This window comes from Lithobates pipiens, unplaced genomic scaffold (assembly GCF_037356315.1).
Source record: "Lithobates pipiens isolate NorthernLeopardFrog02 unplaced genomic scaffold, aLitPip1_a1.2 Scaffold_18, whole genome shotgun sequence".
NCBI classification, from domain to species: domain Eukaryota; kingdom Metazoa; phylum Chordata; class Amphibia; order Anura; family Ranidae; genus Lithobates; species Lithobates pipiens.
This window is the reverse complement of record NW_027507758.1, coordinates 542,590,026-542,613,615: the sequence shown is the minus strand read 5'-3', so window position 1 is coordinate 542,613,615 and position 23,590 is coordinate 542,590,026. Positions and strand designations below refer to the sequence as shown.

At 43.5% G+C, this 23,590-nt stretch overlaps 1 protein-coding gene across 2 annotated transcripts in view; it reads left to right on the top strand.

The window, feature by feature from the left end:
• HS1BP3 (HCLS1 binding protein 3) overlaps window positions 1–23,590 on the top strand; it is a 202,261-nt gene that overhangs the window by 61,723 nt on the left and 116,948 nt on the right. For both annotated transcript variants that reach the window (XM_077488849.1, XM_077488848.1), the window contains exons 3-4: window positions 2,243–2,450; window positions 7,806–8,028. In XM_077488849.1, the coding sequence (XP_077344975.1) occupies window positions 2,243–2,450; window positions 7,806–8,028 (431 nt within the window). The remainder of the gene's footprint in view (window positions 1–2,242; window positions 2,451–7,805; window positions 8,029–23,590) is intronic.

Genomic DNA, 23,590 nt, shown 5'->3' with positions numbered 1-23,590 from the left:
ATGTGCAATATAGATGGAGATTTCCTTTTCAACTGCAAGCCCAGTATGAGGGCCAAACTGTTATTTATAGAGATCTAAATGATTTGCATGACTTTCAGAAGACCTTGCATCTCGCGGAAGTGACATTACCAAACTGGCCCAAAGACTTTGGGAGGAGAAGATAGGCGGACTGAGGGTGAGGGGGGGGGGATGGATGGAGGAGGGGGGGGGGGTGGGTAAACAATAGTATAATTTAGAAGTGTGGATAAATTATAATGATGATATGCACAATATGGAACAACAAAGATGTGATGTAATTTATAGGTGATATGGCACGAGGGAGGGGAGGGGGGATGGATGGAGGAGGGGGGATATGGGAGGTGATGGAGAGGGAGTGTTAACATATTTTTGTGTTAAAAGAACTATAGGTTAAACAACACTACAAAATAGAAAGAAGGATAAAGTATAGAAATGATACGCACAACATGGAATAATAATGATATAGGCGACACAACACTATTTGCACTTAATTGCACTTAATTGCACATAATGGGGGGGATGGGGACTGAATGGTAGGATATAAGGGGATAGGATAACAAATAGAATAAATTATGAGGGAATGAATAGGGGAATAGGTATAATAACTAGTAATTTTATTTAATATCACCCTTTTTTTTTTTTTTTTCGGATTTTATTTCAATATAAACACTAATATAGTGGATGGTAATTCCTTCACATCCCCCCCCCCCCAGGTTTTTTTTTGGGTTTTTTTTTTTTTTTTTTTTTTTTTTTTCCTCTCCTCTTTATCTCTTCCCATCCCAGGTTTTTATTTCTCTATGGATTTAGATAATTTCCCAACAATGATAAAAGGACTAGAAATTAAAGTCAGGGACATATTAAAAATTATATGAATAGAGGGATAACAAAGAGATAGAGCATGAAAAAGGGAAGAAGAATGTGAAGAGCTTGCATAGGCCAAATGGGAGTATATCAGGATCAGCAGTTTAAATACCCCCTAGATAGGGACCTCACCATTGGTGAGTTAGACTAATATAGTCAAATCTTAGGGGAACAGAGGTGTCATAAGGGTGGGTGCAGAAGGGTAGATAATTGAGTGTGTATGTGCTTGTGGGTATAGGGAGGGTGGGATAACTTTAAGTGAGATTATTGTATATTTTTTTTTTTTTTTTTTTTTTTTTTTTTTTTTTTTTTATTATGGGTAGCGTGAAGTTTTGTTCTTTTAATGTAAGAGGTATTAATTCCCCCGCTAAAAGAAATCAAATTTTAAATTTCCTACATAAGCAGAAAATAGATATCGTGTTATTTCAGGAGACACATTTTCGCTCAGATCATATACCTAAAATTAATAATATAAACTATAATACATGGTTACATGATACTTTTCCATATTCCAAATCAAAAGGGGTATCAATTGCGTTCCATAGGAATTTGCCGGTCCAAATATTGCAAAAATATGAAGGTAAAGATGGAAGATCTTTAATAATAAAGATTATGCTATATGGAAAAAAATTTACTATAGTTAATTTATATCTCCCTAATTACGGACAAATAGAGAGCGGTACAAAAGCCCTAGCGGACGCAATGAAGAAGGTTGAAGGAGTGGTAATAGTGGGTGGTGATATAAACTTTCTAATGGATGTAAAGAAAGATACTACAAATATACAACTACAAAAAAAAAAAATGAATTTCAACTTTGAGGACCCATTCACACTTCAGTACATGGGAAGCGCGGACGGAGTCACGTCATTCTGCCTGTGATGCCAAATCTCAGCAAAACTCGCAACGCGGGTTTTGGGTGCAATTTATTTTAATGGCACCTCAAATGAACTAAGAAAGTGGGCATTTTGTTGTGGGGTAAAATGCGTGAAAACCGCTGAAGATTGCTCTGTATAAAAACGCATCAAAGTTGGCTCCCAAAAAGTTACAGGAGCTACTTTGGTGCTTTTTTTTGGACTGGAGGGTGGCCCATTCAAATGAATGCTGTTGCACCAAAAACGTGCAAAAAGTGCACAAAAAAAAATAATGGAAAAGTCTCTAAATGATCAGCACACAAAAGAGTTTTAAAATGTTTTATATATTTTCCCTACAACTAATAGGCATCATGTACATAATTAGGGATGTTATGTGGATTTGTTTGAGGTTTTTACTTTTAAATTGGCCATTTTGCTTCTGGTCTACCAGTTCTGGAATTAGTAAAAAAAATAAAAATTTCTCATGTCATATCTTCTGTTGTGTTTCTCAGGTGTCCAAGAAATACAGTGAGATTGAGGAATTCTACCAGAAGATTTGCTCTCATTATCCCAAGCACTCACTGCCTGCTTTCCCCAAGAAGGTGTTGTTTGTCGGGGAGACAGATATAAGGGAGAGAAGAGCTACATTCAATGACATTGTGAAGGCCATCGCCCAGGACCGAGATCTGTCCACCTCCGCTGAGCTGTGTGATTTTCTAGGTGTGTGCTTATTGCAGGGTAACAATACTTTTATTTGTTCCTTTCAGCAGCCTTCAGAGTTCAAGGATATAAGTAGATATGAGAGAAGATTTGGTGATTGATCAACGTGGACTAAAACCCTTCACAGATCACCTAAGGCAGTTGTGGCCAACTTGATATGTCGGGCCTCAATTGCAGCCCTTGACATCACCAATGGGCCACACATGAAAGTCAGTGGATATTCAGTGTCAGAGACAGCAGACATACACCAGGATACATTTAAAGTCTATGGACAGGATACAAGAGATTGTCAGAGACTGCACACATGATACAGGAGATGGTCGGTCAGAGATTGTGGACAGGTTGCAGGAGAGTCTATGTGACTGTGAACAGGGTATAGTAGGCGTTGGAGACTAGGGAATTGTTTTAGAAGATTGACAAGAGACATACACATTGGGGGTTATTTACTAAAGGAAAATCCACTTTGCACTGCAAGTGCACTTGAAAGTAAAGTCGCTGTAGATCCAAGGGGGGCATGCAAGGAGAATAAAAAACAGCATTTTAGCTTGCACATGATTGGATGGTAAAATCAGCAGAGCTTTCAGATCTATCCATTAGATTTAGAGCGACTGCACTTCCAGTGCAAAGTGGATTTGCCTTTCGTAAATAACGCCCATTGTATTACATTATAGTGCTACAAATCATTGCTACTGTATAACAGGGCAATAGGGGAAGCCCAGATTAGTGTCTGCAGGGGCCCCAAGTGCCACACAAAAAAATGTCAAAGGGCCACAGGTTGGGCACCAGGGACCTAATGTAAACAGCAGAGTTCAGTCTCTGCAGCATAGTATCAATTCTGTATAGCAGTTCTCCCTCTACAGTGGATAATTTATTGTAGTCAGTGGTAAGCACAGGAATCCCCATACATTTAGCAGAAGTCTCCCTCATTATTTCCTCTTCTGATTTAATTTTTTCTAGCCTAGAGCAGCCTTTCTCAACCTTTTCAACACCAAGGAACCCTTGAAATAGTTCTCTGGTCTCGGGGAACCCCTGCTAAAAATTTGAAATCTACAACTTATGATACATTAATGTGATGGTCAGTGGGAAGAATGGTCCTTGCACTTGTGGTCATTGGGAAGAATTACCTCCTTACAGATAGCTAAAAAGATCAATGGTGTCAGTGGGAACTTATCTGAGAGGCAGAAATTGCTCATTGCTTAAAGAACCCATAGCAACCTCTGGAGGAACCCTAGTTGAGAATCACTGGCCTAGAGTGTTGAGTTATTTTCTCTATGGGTTGAATGTGCTTTACCTCATCTGGTCAAAAATGTCTTAAAGCAACAAATAGAAGCTGGCATTTACTGATATCACAGTCTTTATGGGTTATATACATTATATATATATATATATATATATATATATATATATATACACATACATACATACACTGTGTATGTGTGTGTGTATATATACAGCCCTCAAAAATCCCACTTGCCTGCTCGTAATATGCGAGTGGAAATTAATGCAGAGCGAGTGAAGAGCAGGGGTGGACCAGGCTGACCATTTCCTGGCTGAAGCGATCAGCCAGGAAACTGTCAGCCAGAGGACACAGAGCAGCAGGACCGGACTGCCCTGGAGCCGCTTTGAGCTGAGGTGAGGCTGCAGCACTCCCGCCCCCCTCTCTCTCTCCCCTCCTCTTGTCTTGTGGACCATACACACAGTGGGAATGTCCCGCTATGTGTCATGGAGCTGGCTGGGTCTGTGTTCGGAGCGTGGTGCAACAAGGTCCCACCCCCCTAGACCGGCTCGCGTGATAGTATCAGTGTTCCGCCTATGAAAAGAGCTGGTCTAGGGGGCGGGACTTTGTTACACAGCAGACCAAGCCAGTTCCGTGACACACAGCGGGACATCCCCGCTGTGTGTGTGATACATCCAGGGGAGTCTAGGTGAGTCTGTATTGATGATGGGGCACAGTAAAACTGCATTAATGGGGCACCAAAAAGCTACTTTGATGGGGCACCAAAAAGCTACTTTGATGGGGCACCGAAAAGCTACTTTGATGGGGCACAGAAAAGCTGCATTAATGGGGCACAGAAAAGCTGCTTTAATGGGGCACTGAAAAAGCTGCATTAATGGGTCACAGTCAAGCTGCATTGATGAGGCACAGTGAGGCTGTGTTCATGGGCACAGTGAGGTTGCGTTCATGGGCACAGTGAGGTTGCGTTCATGGGCACAGTGAGGCTACATTAATGGGCAGTGGGGCTGCAGTGATGGGCACAGTGAGAGTGCATTGATGGGCATAGTGAGGCTGCATTCATTGGCACCGTAAAGCTGCATTTGATGGGCACAGTGAGGCTGCATTTGGTGGGCACCATAAAGCTGCATTGATGGGCACAGTGAGGCTGCATTTGGTGGGCACCATAAAGCTGCATTGATGGGCACAGTGAGTGTGCCTTCATGGGTACTATAAAGCTGAATTTGATGGGCACATTGAGGCTGCATTTGATGGGTACTGATATGCTTTATGTTAATATTTTTAAAGTTGTTGTTATTTATTATTGGAACTTAATTCTGCTTAAAACATTTAACAGTGTAATTTCAGAGGTAATTTACAAGGGCGTGTTTAGGGGCGGACTTAGGGCTGGGGCAGGGAAGAGTTTGGGTAAGGCAACTGGTGGGAGTAACCCTTAAGGCCTGGCTAGTGGCTCAGGACTTGAAATTTTGAGCCCTGATATATATATACTGTGTGTGTGTGTGTGTGTGTGTGTGTGTGTGTGTGTGTGTGTGTGTGTGTGTGTGTGTATATATATATATATATATATATATATATATATATATATATATATACACACACATTTAGGGTCCTTTCACACGGGGCGGATCAGTTCTGATCCGCCCCGTGGATGTCCGTTTGCTCAGCGGGGATCACTCCGCCGATCCCCGCTGAGCAGGGAGATGACAGGTCTGTCTCTGCACACTGCGCAGGGACGGACCTGTCACAGCGCCGCTCTCCCCTATGGGAGATCGGATGACGACGGACCGCAGTGCCCGTCGTCATCCGATCCGATCCGCAGACGGATGGAAAAATAGCTTTTTCCTCCGTCACACTTTTTCGGATCGGAGCGGGTCGGATGTCAGCGGACATGTCACCGCTGACATCCGACGCTCCATAGAGCTCTATGGAGCACCCGTTCAGGTCCGCCTGAAAAACTGACAGGCGGGCCTGAACGGCACGTTGGTGTGAAAGAGGCCTTAGGGAGGGTAGTTTTTCTTTTTTCTTTTCGTTGACATTCAAATGCAAATTGGTATATCTTAGTATATGTATATCACACCCAATATTTCAATTGATCTATAGTAATAGTGGTACAGGAAGAAGAATTTTCACCCATTTACTTAAAAAAAAAACAAAAAAAAAACATGGTCCATTTTAGTTTTGCCTTTAGTTTTAGTTTATTAGCATGTTTTATGGTTGACATTATAACTGTGTGTGAAAATGTGTCATGATTTTGCATCTATACATAGTTAGACAGGTTGAAAAAAGACACAAGTCTTTCTAGTCCAGAAAAACAAAAAAAAACATACAATCCCATATACACAATTCTATACCCACTGTTGATCCAGAGGAAGGCAAAAAAACCCCAGCAAAGCATGATCCAATTTCCTACAGAAGGGGAAAAAATTCCTTCCTAAACCCCATAAAGGCAACCGCCTTTTCCCTTGATCAACTCTACCTATAAATGTTAGTATCCAGTTATATTATGTAAACCTAGGAAAGAATCCAGTCCTTTTTTAAAGCAATCCACTGAGCTGGCCAGAACCATCTCTGGAGGGAGTCTATTCCACATTTTGACAGCTCTTACCGTGAAGAAACCTTTCCATATTTAAAGATGAAATCTTTTTTCCTCTTGACGTAAAGAGTGCCCCCTTGTCCTCTGTGACGACCTTAAAGTGAATAACTGAACACCAAGTTCACTATATGGACCCCTTATGTATTTGTACATGTTGATCATATATCCCCCCTAATCTTCTCTACTCAAGAGTGAATAAATTCAGTTCCTCCAATCTTTCCTCATAGCGGAGTTCCTCCATGCTTCTTATCAGTTTGGTTGCCCTTCTCTGCACTTTCTCCAGTTCCTCGATATCCTTTTTGAGAACTGGTGCCAAAAACTGAACTGCATATTCCAGATGAGATCTTACTAATGATTTGTACCGGGACAAAATTATATCTCTCTCTCTGGAGTCCATACCTCTCTTAATACAAAAAAAGGATTTTGCTCACTTTGGAAACCGCAGCTTGGCATTGGATGCTATTATTGAGCTTATGATCTACCAAAACCCCCAGATCTTTCTCTACTATGGATTCCCCCATTTGTACCCCCCCCTAGTATGTATAATGCATGCATATTCTTGGGCCCCAAGTGCATAACTTTGCATTGAGGTTGGCTTGTAAATTGGAGACATCTGGTAAGGATGTTATTCCACTGCATAGCTTGGTGTCATCTGCAAACACTGAAATTGTACCTTTAATCCCAGACCCAATATCATTTATAACGATTTTAAAAAGTAAGGGTCCCAAAACTGAACCTTGGGGTGGTACACCACTGATAACCTTAGACCATTCAGAGTAAGAATCATTAACCACTACTCTCTGAATTCTGTCTTTTAGCCCGTTTTCAATCCATTTATAAACTGATATTTCCAAACCTGTAGACTTTACCTTATGTATGAGCCGTGTGTGCCGAACTGTGTCAAACACTTTTGCAAATCTAAGTATACCACGTCCACCGCCACCCCTCTGTCCAAGGTTTTACTTACCTCCTCATAAAAAGAAATCAGGTTTGTTGACAACTTCTGTCTTTCACGAATCCATGCTGTCTGTTGCTTAAAATATATCTGAGGTATTTTATTAAACTCTCCAGTATATTCCTGACTGTAGAAGATAAACTAACAGGCCTATAGTTACTTGGTAAAGACTTTGATCCCTTTTTAAATAAGGGCACTACATTGGCCCTATGCCAATCCAGTGGTACTATTCCAGTCATTAAATTAGAAACAATGGCTTTGAAATGGCAGAGCTCATTTTTTTTAGGATCCGTGGGTGGATGCCATCTGGTCCAAGTGCTTTATCCACCTTTATTCTGTCTAAATATTTCTGAACCATATCACTTTTGAGCCATTGTGGATCATTTGGGGCTGTATGGACATGAGCTCCACCATACTCCTTTTGTATACAGAGCTGAGGAAAATATTGAAATGTGCCTTCTCTTTGTGCCCAGCCACTGTGGGTATGTATGGTAGTATGTGGGTATGAATGGACACTCATGTGAACACGCCCTTGATGTATACTTTCTAATGCCTTGTAAATCTGATTGACAGGCTGTAGTGTTGGTGACTATGTTGAGTCAAAAAGCACAAAGCCTTATGGGAATCCGTCAGAAGATGTAGATTTCTTTAGAGATGAAGACCCGCCAGACGACGCTCTTCTGCAAATTGCATCCAAGCTGCGAAATACAAAGGCTGAACCACAAAAGAAGGAGGTGGTGGAGGAAGAGGAGGAGGAAGAAGAAGAAGTAGATTTAGATCCACTTGGGTTAATGAAGTAAGTATTCTGTTTCTTGTCCATTACCACGATAACCTATTAAAACAGCTGCCTTTTTTCCATACAAGAACAATACAGATCGCCACTAGGGAACATAGAAAACAATCGATCACACTGCAAAGCAAGTGTAATGTGTGATTCGATCCTGTGAAGAAAAATGGTCACCACACCACACAGAGCATTTTTGACAAAATGTAAATATTGCAATGTGCTGAAACTGCCATCACTACTGGTATACAACAGACACCAGCCCACATGCAAAAGCTCTGCAGGCTGGTGAGAAAAAAGCCTAAGGCCAGTGTATTTCATTGCTGCTATTTGTTTCCAAAAGTAATCGGATCTTTTTTTTAGCAGACCAATCACTGCTCATATGACCAGGATCTTCTTTCATCTATGGGTATATTTAGCTAGAATCCAGACCAAGCTGTAATTGGGTGGATGAACACGATGAATGTTTTAATTATATTGGCGTCCAGCCCCATACACACAGGCAGAATGTTGGAAGACATGTGTCGGCACAAAAAATACCGACCAACATTCTGCCTGTGTGTATGTCGGTCTGTCTGATATGCATCCTGGAAAACCAGCAGCCAACGCACTCCCAATCAGCGCTGTCAGCCAATGGCAGAGAGTGCCAATTGGAGTGTTCTAGTGGGGGGGGGGGGGTCGCATCGCACTGTCAGAACACAACAGCTCAGCATGGTTGGTACAATGTGGACACTTAGACCTCTTTCACACCACACCGCCCATAGCGTGGGCGGTAAAACGCCACTATTTTTAGCGGCGTTTTACCGCCGGATTTGCGACGCATTTCGGCCACTAGCGGGGTGCTTTTACCCCCCGCTAGCGGCCGAGAAAGGGTTAAAACCGCCGGCAATACGCCACAATAGCAGCGTTTTACCGGCGGTATTACAGCGCTGCCCCATTGAATTCAATTGGGATCAGCGGTGGAGGAGCGGTAAACACACCGCTCCTTCACCGCTCCAAAGAAGCTGCTGGCAGGACTTTTCCCTGACATCCTGCCAGCGCACCACTGTAGTGTGAAAGCCCTCGGGCTTTCACACACAAACAATGGTGCAGCTTTTTTAGGGCGGATTGCAGGCGCTATTTCTAACGCTATAGCGCCTTCAAAACGCCCTGGTGTGAAAGGGGTCTTAATGCGGGAAGGAGCCAACAGCGCAGCTGAAGGACCCCAGAAGGGGAGGGCCGGAGCCACTCTGTGCAAAACGAACTGCGCAGTGGAGGTAAGTATGACATTTGTTATTTTAATTTTTTTTAAAAAAGCAAGGGTTTACAACCCCCTTTCATTTCACTTGCAGTTGGCCCCATAGCCACATGAAGGCGCTGTTGCACTACGTTTACTATTAGTGACCTGCCAAACAAAGTGCTGTTAGAAGAAATTAAATCTATAAATGTGACAGCGTTGCTAATAGACTACCTATATTTATTCTGTCAGAAGAAATTGATTGCAGTGTGCCATCAAAAAGCTTTGCTTAATGCAGTTTGAGTTTATATAGCTTTGTCATTACGTAGCGATTCACATATGCAGTATATTGTACATTCACATCAGTCCCTGTCCTCAAGAAGCTTACAATCTAAGGTCCCTAACTCACATTCATACAGTGCATACGGAAAGTATTTACAGCGCTTCACTTTTTCCACATTTTCTTATGTTACAACCTTATTCCAAAATGGATTAAATGTATATCCTCAAAATTCTACAACAATACCCCGTTATAACAAAGTGACAGAAGTTTGTTTGTAAAGATTTCAAATTTATAAAAAATAAATAAAATCACATGTACTGTACATAAGTATTCACAGCCTTTGCCATGACACTCAAAATTGAGCTCAGGTGCATCCTGCTTCCACTGATCATCTTTTATTTTCTACAACTTGATTGGAGTCCATCTCTGGTCAATTCAGTTGATTGACATGATTTAGAAAGGCACAAACCTTCCTTATCCAAGGTCCCACAGTTAACAGTACATGTCAGAGCACAAACTAAGCTATAAAGTCCAAGGAATTGTCTGTAGACCTCCAAGACAGGATTGTATCAAGGTACAGTTCTGGGGAAGGATGCAGAATATTTTCTGCCGCATTGAAGGTCCCAGTGAGCACAGTGGTCTCCATCATATGTTAATGGAAGAAGTTTGGAACCACCAGCACTCTTCCTAGAGCGGGCAGCGTGGCCAAACTAAGTGATCGTGGGAGAAGGCCTTAGTCAGGGAGGTGAACAAGAAACCGATGGTCACTCTGATAGAGCTCCAGCGTTTCTCTGTGGAGAGTGAAGACCCTTAGACCCAGTAGAACAACCATCTCTGTAGCACTCCACCAATCAGGCTTGTATGATAGAGTGTCCAGACGGAAGCCACTTCTCAATAAAAGGCACATGACAGCCTGTCTGGAGTTTGCCAAAGGGCACCTGAAGGACTGAGACCATGAGGAACAAAATTCTCTGGTCTGATGAAACAAAGATTGAACTCTTTGGCCTGATTGGCAAGCGTCATGTCTGGAGGAAACCAGGCACCGCACATCACCAGGCCAATACCACCCCTACAGTGAAACATGGAGGTGGCAGCATCATGCTGTGGGGATGTTTTTCAGTGGCAGGAACTAGGAGACTAGTCAGGATTGAGGGAAAGATGAATGCCGCAATGTACAGAGACATCCTTGATGAAAACCAGCTCCAGAGTGCTCTGGACATCAGACTGGGCTGAAGGATCATCTTCCAACAGGACAACAACTCTAAGCACACAAAATAGTTGTGCCATGCATCATACTCAAAAAGACTTGAGGCTGTAATTGGTGCCAAAGGTGCTTCAACAAAGTATTGAGCAAAGGCTGTGAATATGATGACGCGATTTTATTGTGGGAGGAAACCAGAGTACCCGGAGAAAACCCACGACACAGACACAGGGAGAACAATTTTTACTTGCCGTTTACAACTTTCAATGCCACCAGTTCCTGTTCCTGTTCTTTCAGTGTTGCTTTGGTGTCTTCACAGAAAAGAGTTAAGAGTGGACAATGCAGTCTCAATCTGTTAGCTTGGAGAAGGAGGAGGGTGGTGCGGGGGAGTGCTTACCAGCGCTGGCTTCAAGGCTGTGTGTTTCTTTTGATGCATACAGTGTGGGGAGATTAAATGGTGGCTCCATAGGACAGTGCAAGAAAATAGAATCACAGGAACATTGGCAATTTAAACATTGAGAATTTAAGATAAAGAAGCTCAGCAAGTGATTAAATTAGCTGCTGAAGGTGCTTCAAAAATGGAATGTTTACTATTAATTTAATTACTGTTCGTAAATAAAGTTTTATGTCAAGACACAGACATATTTGTTACAGTTTATACATACAAGAATTCCCTGGTTCTGTCCAGTGCTTCAGTCATTAGTTGGCCATGCAAAGGAGTTTTACTGCTTCTGCTGCATTCTCTGTAAAATCAATAGTGTTGCCAGTGATGCATATTGGCTTGTCTACAGAACATGGACAGAGACAGTGCAGAACATGGACAGAGACAGTGCAGAACATGGACAGAGACAGTGCAGAACATGGACAGAGACAGTGCAGAACATGGACAGGGACAGTGCAGAACATGGACAGAGACAGTGCAGAACATGGACAGAGACAGAGCAGAACATGGACAGGGACAGTGCAGAACATGGACAGAGACAGTGCAGAACATGGACAGAGACAGTGCAGAACATGGACAGGGACAGTGCAGAACATGGACAGGGACAGTGCAGAACATGGACAGAGACAGAGCAGAACATGGACAGAGACAGAGCAGAACATGGACAGGGACAGTGCAGAACATGGACAGAGACAGTGCAGAACATGGACAGAGACAGTGCAGAACATGGACAGGGACAGTGCAGAACATGGACAGGGACAGTGCAGAACATGGACAGAGACAGAGCAGAACATGGACAGAGACAGAGCAGAACATGGACAGGGACAGTGCAGAACATGGACAGAGACAGTGCAGAACATGGACAGAGACAGTGCAGAACATGGACAGGGACAGTGCAGAACATGGACAGAGACAGTGCAGAACATGGACAGAGACAGTGCAGAACATGGACAGAGACAGAGCAGAACATGGACAGGGACAGTGCAGAACATGGACAGGGACAGTGCAGAACATGGACAGGGACAGTGCAGAACATGGACAGAGACAGTGCAGAACATGGACAGAGACAGTGCAGAACATGGACAGAGACAGTGCAGAACATGGACAGGGACAGTGCACAACATGGACAGTCATAGAAGCACACAAGTTATTCAGTTTGCTGTTATATTGCACATATTGGGATCACTTACATACAAAAACATGCTTGTGATGCATGTTAAATATTGAGACTGATAGCAGTAATTCTAGGCCCATTATTCACAATTAACTCTAAATTAATAACCTGTGGCAATGCTTATGGAAAAGGTGGGGTACCATCATCGTTTTGCAGGTGCACGCAGATATAAAGCTTGACCTGTTGGGGTATTTTTATTTAACTGGTACAACCTCATCTTTTATATTTTACTAAAAGACAGGGTAATGTATTGCGTTGTGCATCCTGAAACGTAACTTTAGTGCTTTTTTTTACTGAAATTATGAGCTTGATAACCATGACACAAATATCATATGACATAAAAAAACGCGCTACCGCCATTTTATTCTCCAGGGTGTCTGCTTTCAGATCATTTATGTTTGGGTGTTTTAACTAATCTTCAGACCTAAAATGATGACTTGACAAGAAGTAGCAAAGCAGTTATCCTGAATAGCTGAGGAGGATCTCAGAGGTCAGCTGATCAGAATTCCAAATCATTTGCAAGATAAACCGTATATATGTGTATTTCAACCATATAGAGTGCCTTGAAAAAATATTCATATCCCTTGAAATTTTCTACATTTTGTCATGTTATAACCAAAAACGTCAATGTATTTTATTGGGATTTTATGTGATAGACCAACACAAAGTGGCACATAATTGTGAAGTGGAAGGAAAATGATAAATTGAAAAAATTATGGTTTTAATTATTTTTATTTTTTTTACAAATAAAACCAATTGCCTTCAGAAGTCACCTAAGTAAATGGAGTCCACCTGTGTGTAATTTAATCTTAGTTTAAATACAGATGTTCTGTGAAGCCCTCAGAAGTTTGTTAGTGAACCTTTAGTGAACAAACAGCATCATGAAGGCCAATGAATACACTAGATAGGTCAGGGATAATGTTGTGGAGAAGTTTAAAGCAGGGTTTGGTTATAAATAAATATCCCAAGCTTTGAACATCTCACAGAGCACTGTTCAATACATCATCCAAAAAATGGAAAGAGTATGGGACAACTTCAAACCTACCAAGACATGGGCGTTCACCTAAACTGACAGGCCAGACAAGGAGAGCATTAATCAGAGAAGCAGCCAAGAGGCCCATGGTAACTCTGAAGGAGCTGCAGAGATCTACAGCTCAGGTGGGAGAATCTGTCCAGAGGACAGTTATTAGTTGTGCACTCCACAAATCTGGCCTTTATGGAAGAGTAGCAAGAAGAAAGCCATTGAAAGAAAGCCAAAAGAAGACCCATTTACAGTTTGCGAGAAGCCCTGTGGGGGGACACAGCAAACATGGAAGAAGGTGCTCTGGTCAGATGAGACCAAAATTGAACTTTTTGGCCTAAAAGAAAAACACTATGTGTGGAAGAAAACTGACACTGCACATCACCCTGAACACACCATCCCCACCGTGAAGCATAGTGGTGGCATCATCATGTTTTGGGGATGCTTTTCTTCAGCAGGGACAGGGAAGCTGGTCAGAGTTGATGGGAAGATGGATGGCACCAAATACAGAACAATCTTAGAAGGAAACCTGTTAGTCTGCAAAAGACTTGAAAATTGGGCAGAGGTTCACCCTCCAGCAGGACAACGACCCTAAACATACAGCCAGAGCTACAATGGAATGGTTCAGGGGTCTCCACAAACTATGGCCCTCTAGTTCAGGAATGTTCATGTCTGTGAATGCCAGAGTTTTACAGTGCCTCATGGGACATGTAGTTCTGCAACAGCTGTGTTAAACTTTCAGAGCCTGTTTACATTTGCGCGTTTTGGTATTCTGCAGCATATGGCAGAGCACCTGCTCTCTGTGCAATGTGTTGTGGTGCCATTAATTGTGAATGGCACCACAACACAGTAGTGGAGCACAACACACAGCAGGGCACTGCAACACACATACAGTGCATTGCTGTGCATCATCAAATATAGGTCATGTACATTTTTTCATCTGTTGTGCTGCATTGGGAGCTTATTTCTAATGAATTGAATACATGCCGTAACGTTAACGAGCGTGCATTAACACATTGTAATGGATAGCTAAAGTGTAAATCTGCACTCAAAAGTTTTAAAAATTCTGCCCAAGAACAGCTGCAACAAGATGCCTGCTATTGCTTTAGCTAGCCATACTAATAATGCAAATACTATTACTACTGCCACTACTACTATTACTGTAACATGACATACAATATCTATATATGGCATTCATCTGACTAAATTGAATCTGTACTAAAAATTCAAATCTATTTCTTTTCCTGTATAACCATATCACGGATGGCTATTGGTGTGAGGATGCATTCCTTGTTACAAAGAGGGAAGCCCCCCGCCGTGCCTTCATTTCCAGGTTAGCCGCATATTATTAGTAATTGCTATTTTAAATCCATTCTCTGTAGAAGATAAGAGGAAACCTTAACAGTTTAGAATGGGAGAAAATCCAGAACCCCACAAAAATATTTATGCAGCTGTGAGCTAGAGAATCACAGGAAGTCTGAGGGACAGGACTGCTACTATCATTAGGTGAGCTGAATATTCCAGGGGTGGATGTAATGCAAACATATAAATGGTTCTACATAAAAAGCTACTGTATGAAGAAGTAAAATCAGTCAATCAGCTGCCAATACTGCACAATAAGCATTACAACCATGCTTAAAGCATAACTAAACACAGAAAACAAAAAATATGTTGCAGCTTGCCAGTCTATAGATGTGCTGTCTGCATTAGTTTTCCTTGTTTTTAAAAATGTTTTCCATTATTTTCATCTGTTTATCCTGCCAGTAACACACATCTGTCTTAACCACTTGACCTGAAGATTTAGGCTCTTTCTGACCAGGCCATTTTTTGTGATACAACAGTGCGTTACTTTAACTGAAAATTGTGCAGTTATGCGACACTGTACCCAAATAATTTGTAATTTTTTCCAACAAATAGAGCTTTCTTTTTGGTGGTATTTGATCACCACTGGGTTTTTTTTTATTTTTTGCACTATAAACAAAAGTAAAATTGACAATTTTGTGAAAAAAAAAATATTTTTTACTTATAAAAACATATCTAATACATTTAAAAAAAAATATGTAATTTCTTCATAAATGTTGCCCAATATGTATTCTGCTACATGTTTTTGTTTAAAAAAATACCAATAAGCGCATATTGATTGATTTACGTGAACGTTATAGCTTCTATAAACTATGGGATATTTATGAGATATAGTGTGACTGTGATGATGTGGCGTTCAACCGGACACTAACTGACACTTTTGACACTTTGTAGGAACCAGTGACACTAATACAATGAGCAGTGCTAAAAATATACACTGTCACTTATGGCACTGGCTGGGAATGGGTTAAACATCTCAGGCGATCAAAGGGTTAAGTGGGGCCTAGCCAGTATTCGTGTTTACTGTGTGTGCTGCTTTTCCTAAGGGAAGAGATGGATTTTAGTCCCTGATTTGCAGGGACATAGAATCCATATCTTCCCCCCTGTCAGAACAGGGATCTGCCTTGTCGACATACAGTGCTTTGAAAAAGTATTCAAACCCCATGAAATTTCCCACATTTTGTCATGTTACAGCTAAAAACGTAAATGTATTTTGTGGGATATTTTTTTAAACCTGACAGTTTTATTGGTTTTCAATATTTTCCAACAGAAAATACAAGAAGGCACGCATTGTTGTAGAAAGACATAGACCTGGCATGGTGTCTACATACAATATTGCCAGCGGAAAAACTTGGTTAAGATGTGTAAATCAAATAGCCAAACACAGTGTATGGTATTGATGGGGAACCTTGGCACCCCAGATGTTTTGGAACTACATTTCCCATGATGCTCAGCTACACTGCAGAGTGCATGAGCATCATGGGAAATGTAGATCCAAAACATCTGGAGTGCCAAGGTTCGCCATCACTGATGTATGGCAACATCAGATCTATTGAGTAGAAAGTAAATTGTTTAGCCTACGGGTATGCAGTGCACCAGGTGTCAAATAAGGCATATCTCCTGGTTAATTGGCGGAAGAGAGTAGATTTTCTATCTGTATCTGAAAGGGACTTTCCACGCCCTGCAGAGTGCTTATCTAGGCCAGGGGAATAGGTCTCCTCCAATGACCAAATATTGGTGGGGAGCTGCAAACAAACGATTATACACCTTGGATAGAAAGGAGTTTTGGTTGACAATCGGGCATAAATGTTACATAGAGCAAGGTTAGATCCCTTCCAGGTGCCTCTGAGAATAAGGTTTTGTCCTAGAGGGTCTGTGTATAGAGATTTCAATTGGAAGGGGGAACCCTGCTTAAAAAGGATCGCTACCCCTGTCAGTTTCCGTGGGTTAGAGGCGAGGTATATTTGAGGGAAGTGTTTCAGAGCAAATGCCATACTGCCAGACTTGGAAAGGTGTGTCTTCTGGACAAAGATAATGTCCCCTGCGGACCGTTTGAACTTGCGCAAGGCCAGGCTACGCTTAACAATGGATTTAAGGCCTTTCACATTTAGCAACAGTATTTTAATCATGGTGGATACAGAAAGAAAAGGAATTACAGCTTACCGAACAAACCGGGCAATGGCTAGACGATCGGGGGCCGGGGGGGGGGTTGGGGGCTGCAGGTTTGTTCCCAAGGAAGGTCTCGGATCGGAGGGTCTGGACCGGGCAGATGGAGACTCCAGAGGCGGGGGTGTCCAATAGATTAGTGAATAGAGAAGAAAGAGAAGAGCCATGGAAAGGAGAAGAAGAGAAGGCAAAAAAGAAACAAAACATATAGCACAAAATCAGATACAATCAACATCTCACAATGTAACCCACCTAGAGAAGGTGGCGGATTGGGAATCTCCAAGAGGTTCTTCCTGACGGGAGTGGGAAAAAATGCCCCATTTAGAAAAAGACAAAAAAATATTAAATTAAATTAGATAAGGAACCATTCGGAGAGCCCCTTGGGGGGGGGGGGGGGGGGGGGGAAGAGATCTGCTCCTAGGCCTGCCTGCAATTGTAGCTAGAAATGAACCTGCATTTATCAAGTAGCTCTAATGCCGCGTACACACGGGCGGACTGTATGGCGTACTTAGTCCGTCGTACAATCCGACGGACAGTCCGTCATACTTTCGACTGAACGGACTTGACCACACACGGATACCCAAACAGTCCGTCGAAAGCTTGCGCGATGACGTGTACAGCACGTACGACGGGACTAGAAATAGGAAGTCCAATACACAGCAAAGCACCCTTCCGCCGTGTAAATCTTTTCTGGGCATGCGCCATTCTTAGTCCGTCGAACTAACCTACTGACGAGCGGATTGTCCGCTGAAACCAAAGTACGACGGACAGAATTTCGAAAAATCCGAAATACTTAGTACGCCAGACTGCACGCTGAAAAAGTCCGCTGAAGCCCACACACGAGCGGACTGTCCGCTGAAATGTGTTTCGACGGACTAAGTACGCCATACAGTCCGCCCGTGTGTACGCGACATTACTGTAACTATATCCCAAGTACAACTTGATGGGCTTACTGCTCGGGATGAAGTCCAGAAGCCACTAAATTTGGCATAAATGTTTCCCCTGCCCCAGCACCCCATGAAAGGGTACCGATGGGGGGGTCCAAACAGGTATAAGGTAACAACCGGTTAGCAATGGGAAGGGGGGCTGTCATCTGTGGCAGACAGAGCCCCAGAGGGTAAAAATAATCAGACTAGCTATAAGAGTGTGTCTAAGAGTATGGACTTTTATTAGAAAAACATCAAGCACTCTGGCTGGAGTACAAGCAGACCCCACCTAGGAACATTGAGAAAGGTGGGGGGGCCAGTCATCAAACTTTCAAAAAAGAGAGACCACCGGGGAGCAGAAATTCAGCCTTGGTGAGATGGCGGAGAGGGGCCAGTAGAACGTGGCCATGGCGCTTCCTCCCGGGTGACCTGGATCCAAGATTGCGGATGTGGTGGAGGAGCCAGCCGGGAGGGGGTCCCAGCCGGGAGTAGGTGGTATGTCCAAGTCTTTGCAAAGGTACCGCAGATCTTCCGGGTACCGTAGTGTGGTGGACCTCCCACCTCTCTTCGCTGTGAGGCTGAAAGGGAAACCCCAGTGGTAACGAACATTATGATCTCTCAGCAAGGTAATGAGCAGTTGTAAGGAACGTCGTTGCTGAAGAGTGATCCACAATAAATCCAGGAAGAGCTGTATGGGGGCGCCTTCAAAGTCAATAGTGCGCACGTTTACATGCTTTTCTCATGATTTCCTCTTTGAGGGTGTAGTTGTGTACCCTGCATATCACATCCCGGGGTCTAGACACCGGCCTGCAAGGGTGGAGGGCACGATGAGCCCAGTCCAATTTAACTTTTTGATGTTCTGGGCGGCCTAGTATATTGTTGAAAATAGCTTGTAGGATAGAAGGTATATCTTCATTCTGGGTCTCCTCTGGGTGACCTTGGACCCTGATGTTGTTGCGCCTGCCCCTATTCTCCAGGTCCTCAAGATGGCATTGAAAATTCCGAAGAGTGGAAGCTTGTCAGGAGAGGTCGGGTGGCAATTTGTGAGAGTTAGTCCTTGCTGTCATAGACCTCTTCCTCTAAGGATGTAACTTTAGTAGAGAGATGGTGAAGATCAGTTCGTAGCATGGTAATCTCAGATCAGCAGGTCTCGCGCACCTCTTGAATGAGCATACGGAAATCTTGTTTTGTAGGCATGCAGTGGACATAGTCTCGCCAGGAGGTATATGCTTCAGGGTCAGTGTCAGAGTCTGTTGCAGTGTGGGCATAGGGGCCCAATGATGGGGCCATACAGGGTGAAGGCAATGGATATCTTCCCTGGGGTGGCTGGTAGGGTACAGTAGGCTTGTGTTTAGCCTTCGTGGAGGAGCCTTGCGAAGGTCCTAGATAAGAATGAGCCCTCAGGTGTCCTGATGGTTGTGAGGCTTGAGGGAGTGCCTGAGTGAGGGATTTCCTCTGGTGTGGGGAGAGTGAGGATGTTCTGTACCTATGGCCTTGGGATTGTTGGAGGGATTGCGGGTCTCATTCAGGGGCTGAGGAGCCCCAGGATGAGGATGGCTGGGCAACTTGAGTAGCTGTGGATGGCGGGAGCTCCACGGGGCACAGGGAGAATGGCTGTGATAGGCTTTCCAGCAGGTGTCCGTCTGAAGGAGCAGGGACCCCGGCGGGAGAGCTGGCAGGGGGATCGGAAACATAGGCGGATGTGAGGTCTCCTTCCGAGCCATACCTGTGTGATCCGGCTCCTGGAGAGGCAAGTGCAGGAGAGAGGGCTGCAGTGAACAAAGCAAGCGCCATCTTAGGCACATGCTTTCCCACCGGAGCCATGTGGCTGAAATATTGCGTAAAGAGTGGCGGAGGAGGACCTGGTATTGTGTACCTTGAGTTTTTAGGATCCTTGTTCTTTGGTTAGCCCATGTTCATGGGAGTAGAAGCTGCAGGTGTGAGCAATATAGGCAGGCCAGGCGAAGAAGCTTCAACACAGCACGTCCACTCCCGTGACCATCCAAACCATGCCCCTTTATTGGGATTTTATGTGATAGACCAAAACAAAGTGGCACATTATTGTGACATGGAAAGAAAATGATAAATGGTTTTCAATTTTTTTTACAAATATGTGAAAAGTGTCGCTTGCATTTGTATTCAGCCCCCCTAATAATTTGTAGAACCACCTTTCACTGCAATTATGGCTGCAAGTCTTTTTGGGGATGTCTCTACCATCTTTGCACATCTAGAGAGTGACAGTTTTGCCCATTCTTCTTTGCAAAATAGCTCAAGCTCTGTCAGATTGGATGGAGAGTGTCTGTGAACAGCAGTTTTCAAGCCACAGATTCACAATTGGATTTAGGTCTGGACTTTGAGCCATTCTAACACATGAATATGCTTTGATCTAAACCAATTCATTGCAGTTCTGGTTGAATTTTTAGGGTCGTTGTCCTGGAAAGTGAACCTCTGCCCCAGTCTCAAGTCTTTTGGTTTTCTTCTAAGATTGCCCTGTATTTGGCTCCATCCATCTTCCTATTAACTCTGACCAGCTTCCCTGTCCCTGCTGAATAAAAGCATCCCCACAACATGATGCTGCCACCACCATGTTTCACAGTAGGGATGTTGTGTTTGAGAGTGATGTGCAGTGTTAGTTTTCCGCCACACATAGCATTTTGCTTTTAGGCCAAAAAGTTCAATATTGGTCTCATCTGACTAGAGCACCTTCTTTCACGTTTGCTCGACTAATAGTTGCCTTGTGGACATATGCTCCCACCTGACTTGTAGATCTCCGCAGCTCCTCCAGATTTCACATGGGCCTCTTGGCTGTTTCTCTAATTAATGCTCTCCTTGGCCGGCCTGTCGGTTTAGGTGGATGGCCATGTCTTGGTAGGTTTACAGTTGTGCCATACTCTTTCCATTTGGTCTATTACATAAAATCCCAATAAATTACATTTACGTTTTTGGTTGTAACATGATAAAATGTTGAAAATTTGAAGCGGTATGAATACTTTTTATGGCACTGTAGGCAGATCCCCGTCCTGTGAAGTTTACCAGGAATCGGCAGATGCCGGAGAACATTGAGTGCCCCCGACACCCAAAGATCGGCTTCGGCTGTGAATTTTCACAGTAGAAGTTGCCCACCGGCGTTGCGCATGCCCCCTGCAGGCGGAAGTGCAGGATCACATATATATACGTGATCCTGTGCACAGGTGCTGCCCACTCCTCCACTATTTGTATGGAGCAGTGTAGCTACTCTTGGACAGCAGCATTGTCAGCTTGTAGAGAGGGTAGTGTTAGATGGACTAGTAGATTCAGATGGACTTTATGTAAGTGACTTGTTAGCAGTTTTTTTTTTACTTTTGGGATAAAGGTTTTACATGCATGAAATCTGACCATTGTAAGCACTCCTGCCAGTGGTTAATGGTGTCCCATATGATTATCTTCTTAAACCACTCAATAATCAAAGCTTGATTTTTTTTTTGCAATGTATTGATATGGATTTTGCTGTAATTTTTTTTAGGTGGATCATTCGGCTTTTTCTCAGAAATTTTTATAAATGCTGTTTTGTATTACTTTGTCATTGATACCACACTGACAACTTAAAGGGCTTGTAAACCCTCAAGGTTTTTCACCTTAATGCATTCTATGCATTAAGGTGAAAAACCTTTTGTGCTGCAGTAACCCCCCCCCCCCCCCTTCTTACCTGAACCCGATCGTTCCAGCGACAGGGTCGAGCACAGCAGCTCTCCAACCGCTGTCTTGGGTCCTCATTCGATAGATTGATAGCAGCAGGAGCCATTAGCTCCTGCTGCTGTCCATCAGATCCAGTGGCATGGGAGTCGGTGGGTGATGCAGAGTCCTGCTGTCTGTGTCAATGGACGAAGCAGCAGGAATGGGGAGCGTGCTAGCATGAGTGCCCCATTGAAATCGGCTCTGGAGAAGAGCAGGAGCACCATTGGAGGACCCCAGAAAAGGAGAATCGGGGCTTCTCTGTGTAAAACCCTTGCACAGAGGAGGTAAGTATAACATGTTTGTTATTTAAAAAACAAAAACAAAGCTATAAATCACTTTAAGGTTCTGTCTAAATCAAGTCTTCATTGCGGTGCAATTCCTGTCCAAATCACATGTGGTTTCTCTGTCAGTGGACAGATACTCCCCTAGTACTGTGATTAAAGAATTGACAGGGAAAGGTTAATTGTTCCTCCCAAGATTTTGAGCTGGTGTCTGCCTTCTAGGGAGCCTGAGGAGTACACTGAGCATGCCTGAAAAGGGAAACCTCGGAAACACGTTGCAGTATCCACAGCAACCACTGCTGCCTTGGGCTCACCTTCCCCTAGCCTTCACCTGCTGTGGCTCTATGCTGTCTGCCAGTCCGGAAAAGACAGGTGCCGGTAATTTGACAGTTCACCGGTCATTGTCACAAACATTGGCTCTTGCTGTCCTTTTGTCCTTGCCTCTTTTGTGGACACAATCTGACTCTGTCTTCTCACTCTGCATCTGGAGGATTATACATCAGCCACATAGCAAGGATGGATCGGAATGAAGCATACCACAAGCTTTGTGACAGGCGTGTGTACGGTGTGTACCCAGGCTTGTCATAGTAAGTTTAACCTGGGTTCACACAGGAGCGGTGCAGGAAGTCACATGTGATTCGAACAGGAATCGTACCACATTCCTGTTCAAATCACATGCGATTCTATGCAGTGTGATTTGAGCCCATTCATTTGGTATGGGCTCAAATCACACTGCACTGCACGATACGTATTGGTAATTGGTATCGGCAAGTACCTGATTAAAAGTATTGGTACTCGTACATAAAAAAAGTGTTATCGGTGCATCCCTAGCATTCCAGTCAAACCCTAACTAAGTGTACATCTACTTTCACCCCCATAAAAGAAAAGATGCCTAGACAGTACTTATTCTAAAACACTGTGGTATGGTCACATGATCTCTCCAGCGGCAGCGGCAATCCATAGTCGGCTATCCCTCCTCTACACTGAAACAGGCGCTGGAAGCCGGTCATATTATCAGCGCAGGTTTAAAATGGGTAAGTATTGACATCTTTCCTTTTACAGGGTAGATAGAATAGTCCCTGTACACGCGGTCGGACATTCTGCCAACCAAATCCGTTGGATTTGGTCCGACGGATTGTGTCCGTAACTGTTGCATACACACGGTCGGACCAAGTTGTTGGAAAATCCAATCGTTCAGAACGTGATGACGTTATTTCGTTATGACGGGACTACGTTCACGCTAGTAGCCAATAGCTTTGGTGTAGGAATTTGATCTGAGCATGCGTGGCACTTTGTCCGATCAAAATTCTCTACACATGATCGGAGTATGTCCGATCGGACCAGTTTGTCGGAAAATATTTCCAACAAGTTGGAAAATTGGGTCCGACGGAAACAGTCCGATGCATACCACACACAGTCGGATTGTCCGACAAAACGGTCCGATAGGACACATTCCGTCGGAATCTCCGACCGTGTGTACAAGGGCTTAGAATGGGGATGGGAGTAGATTTATGCTTAGTTAGGGTATGGCTAGTCTCCTGCAGCCCCCTGCACCTTCCTGTAGGTCACTTAATACTGTCCACTGCCTCACTGGCCAGTATGAAGGTGAAGGAGTGGGAGAATTTTGGACTGAGCACATCTGTCTGAGCACGAGGATGAATTTCTATAACAGAGGACCCCTAGATAAATTCTAATTATCAAGAAGATGGGGGAGGAATCTGACACATTTTCTTCAGTTGTGTCTAACAGTGAAAGGGGTTTAACTATTTCTTTTGGGGAAAAAGTGTG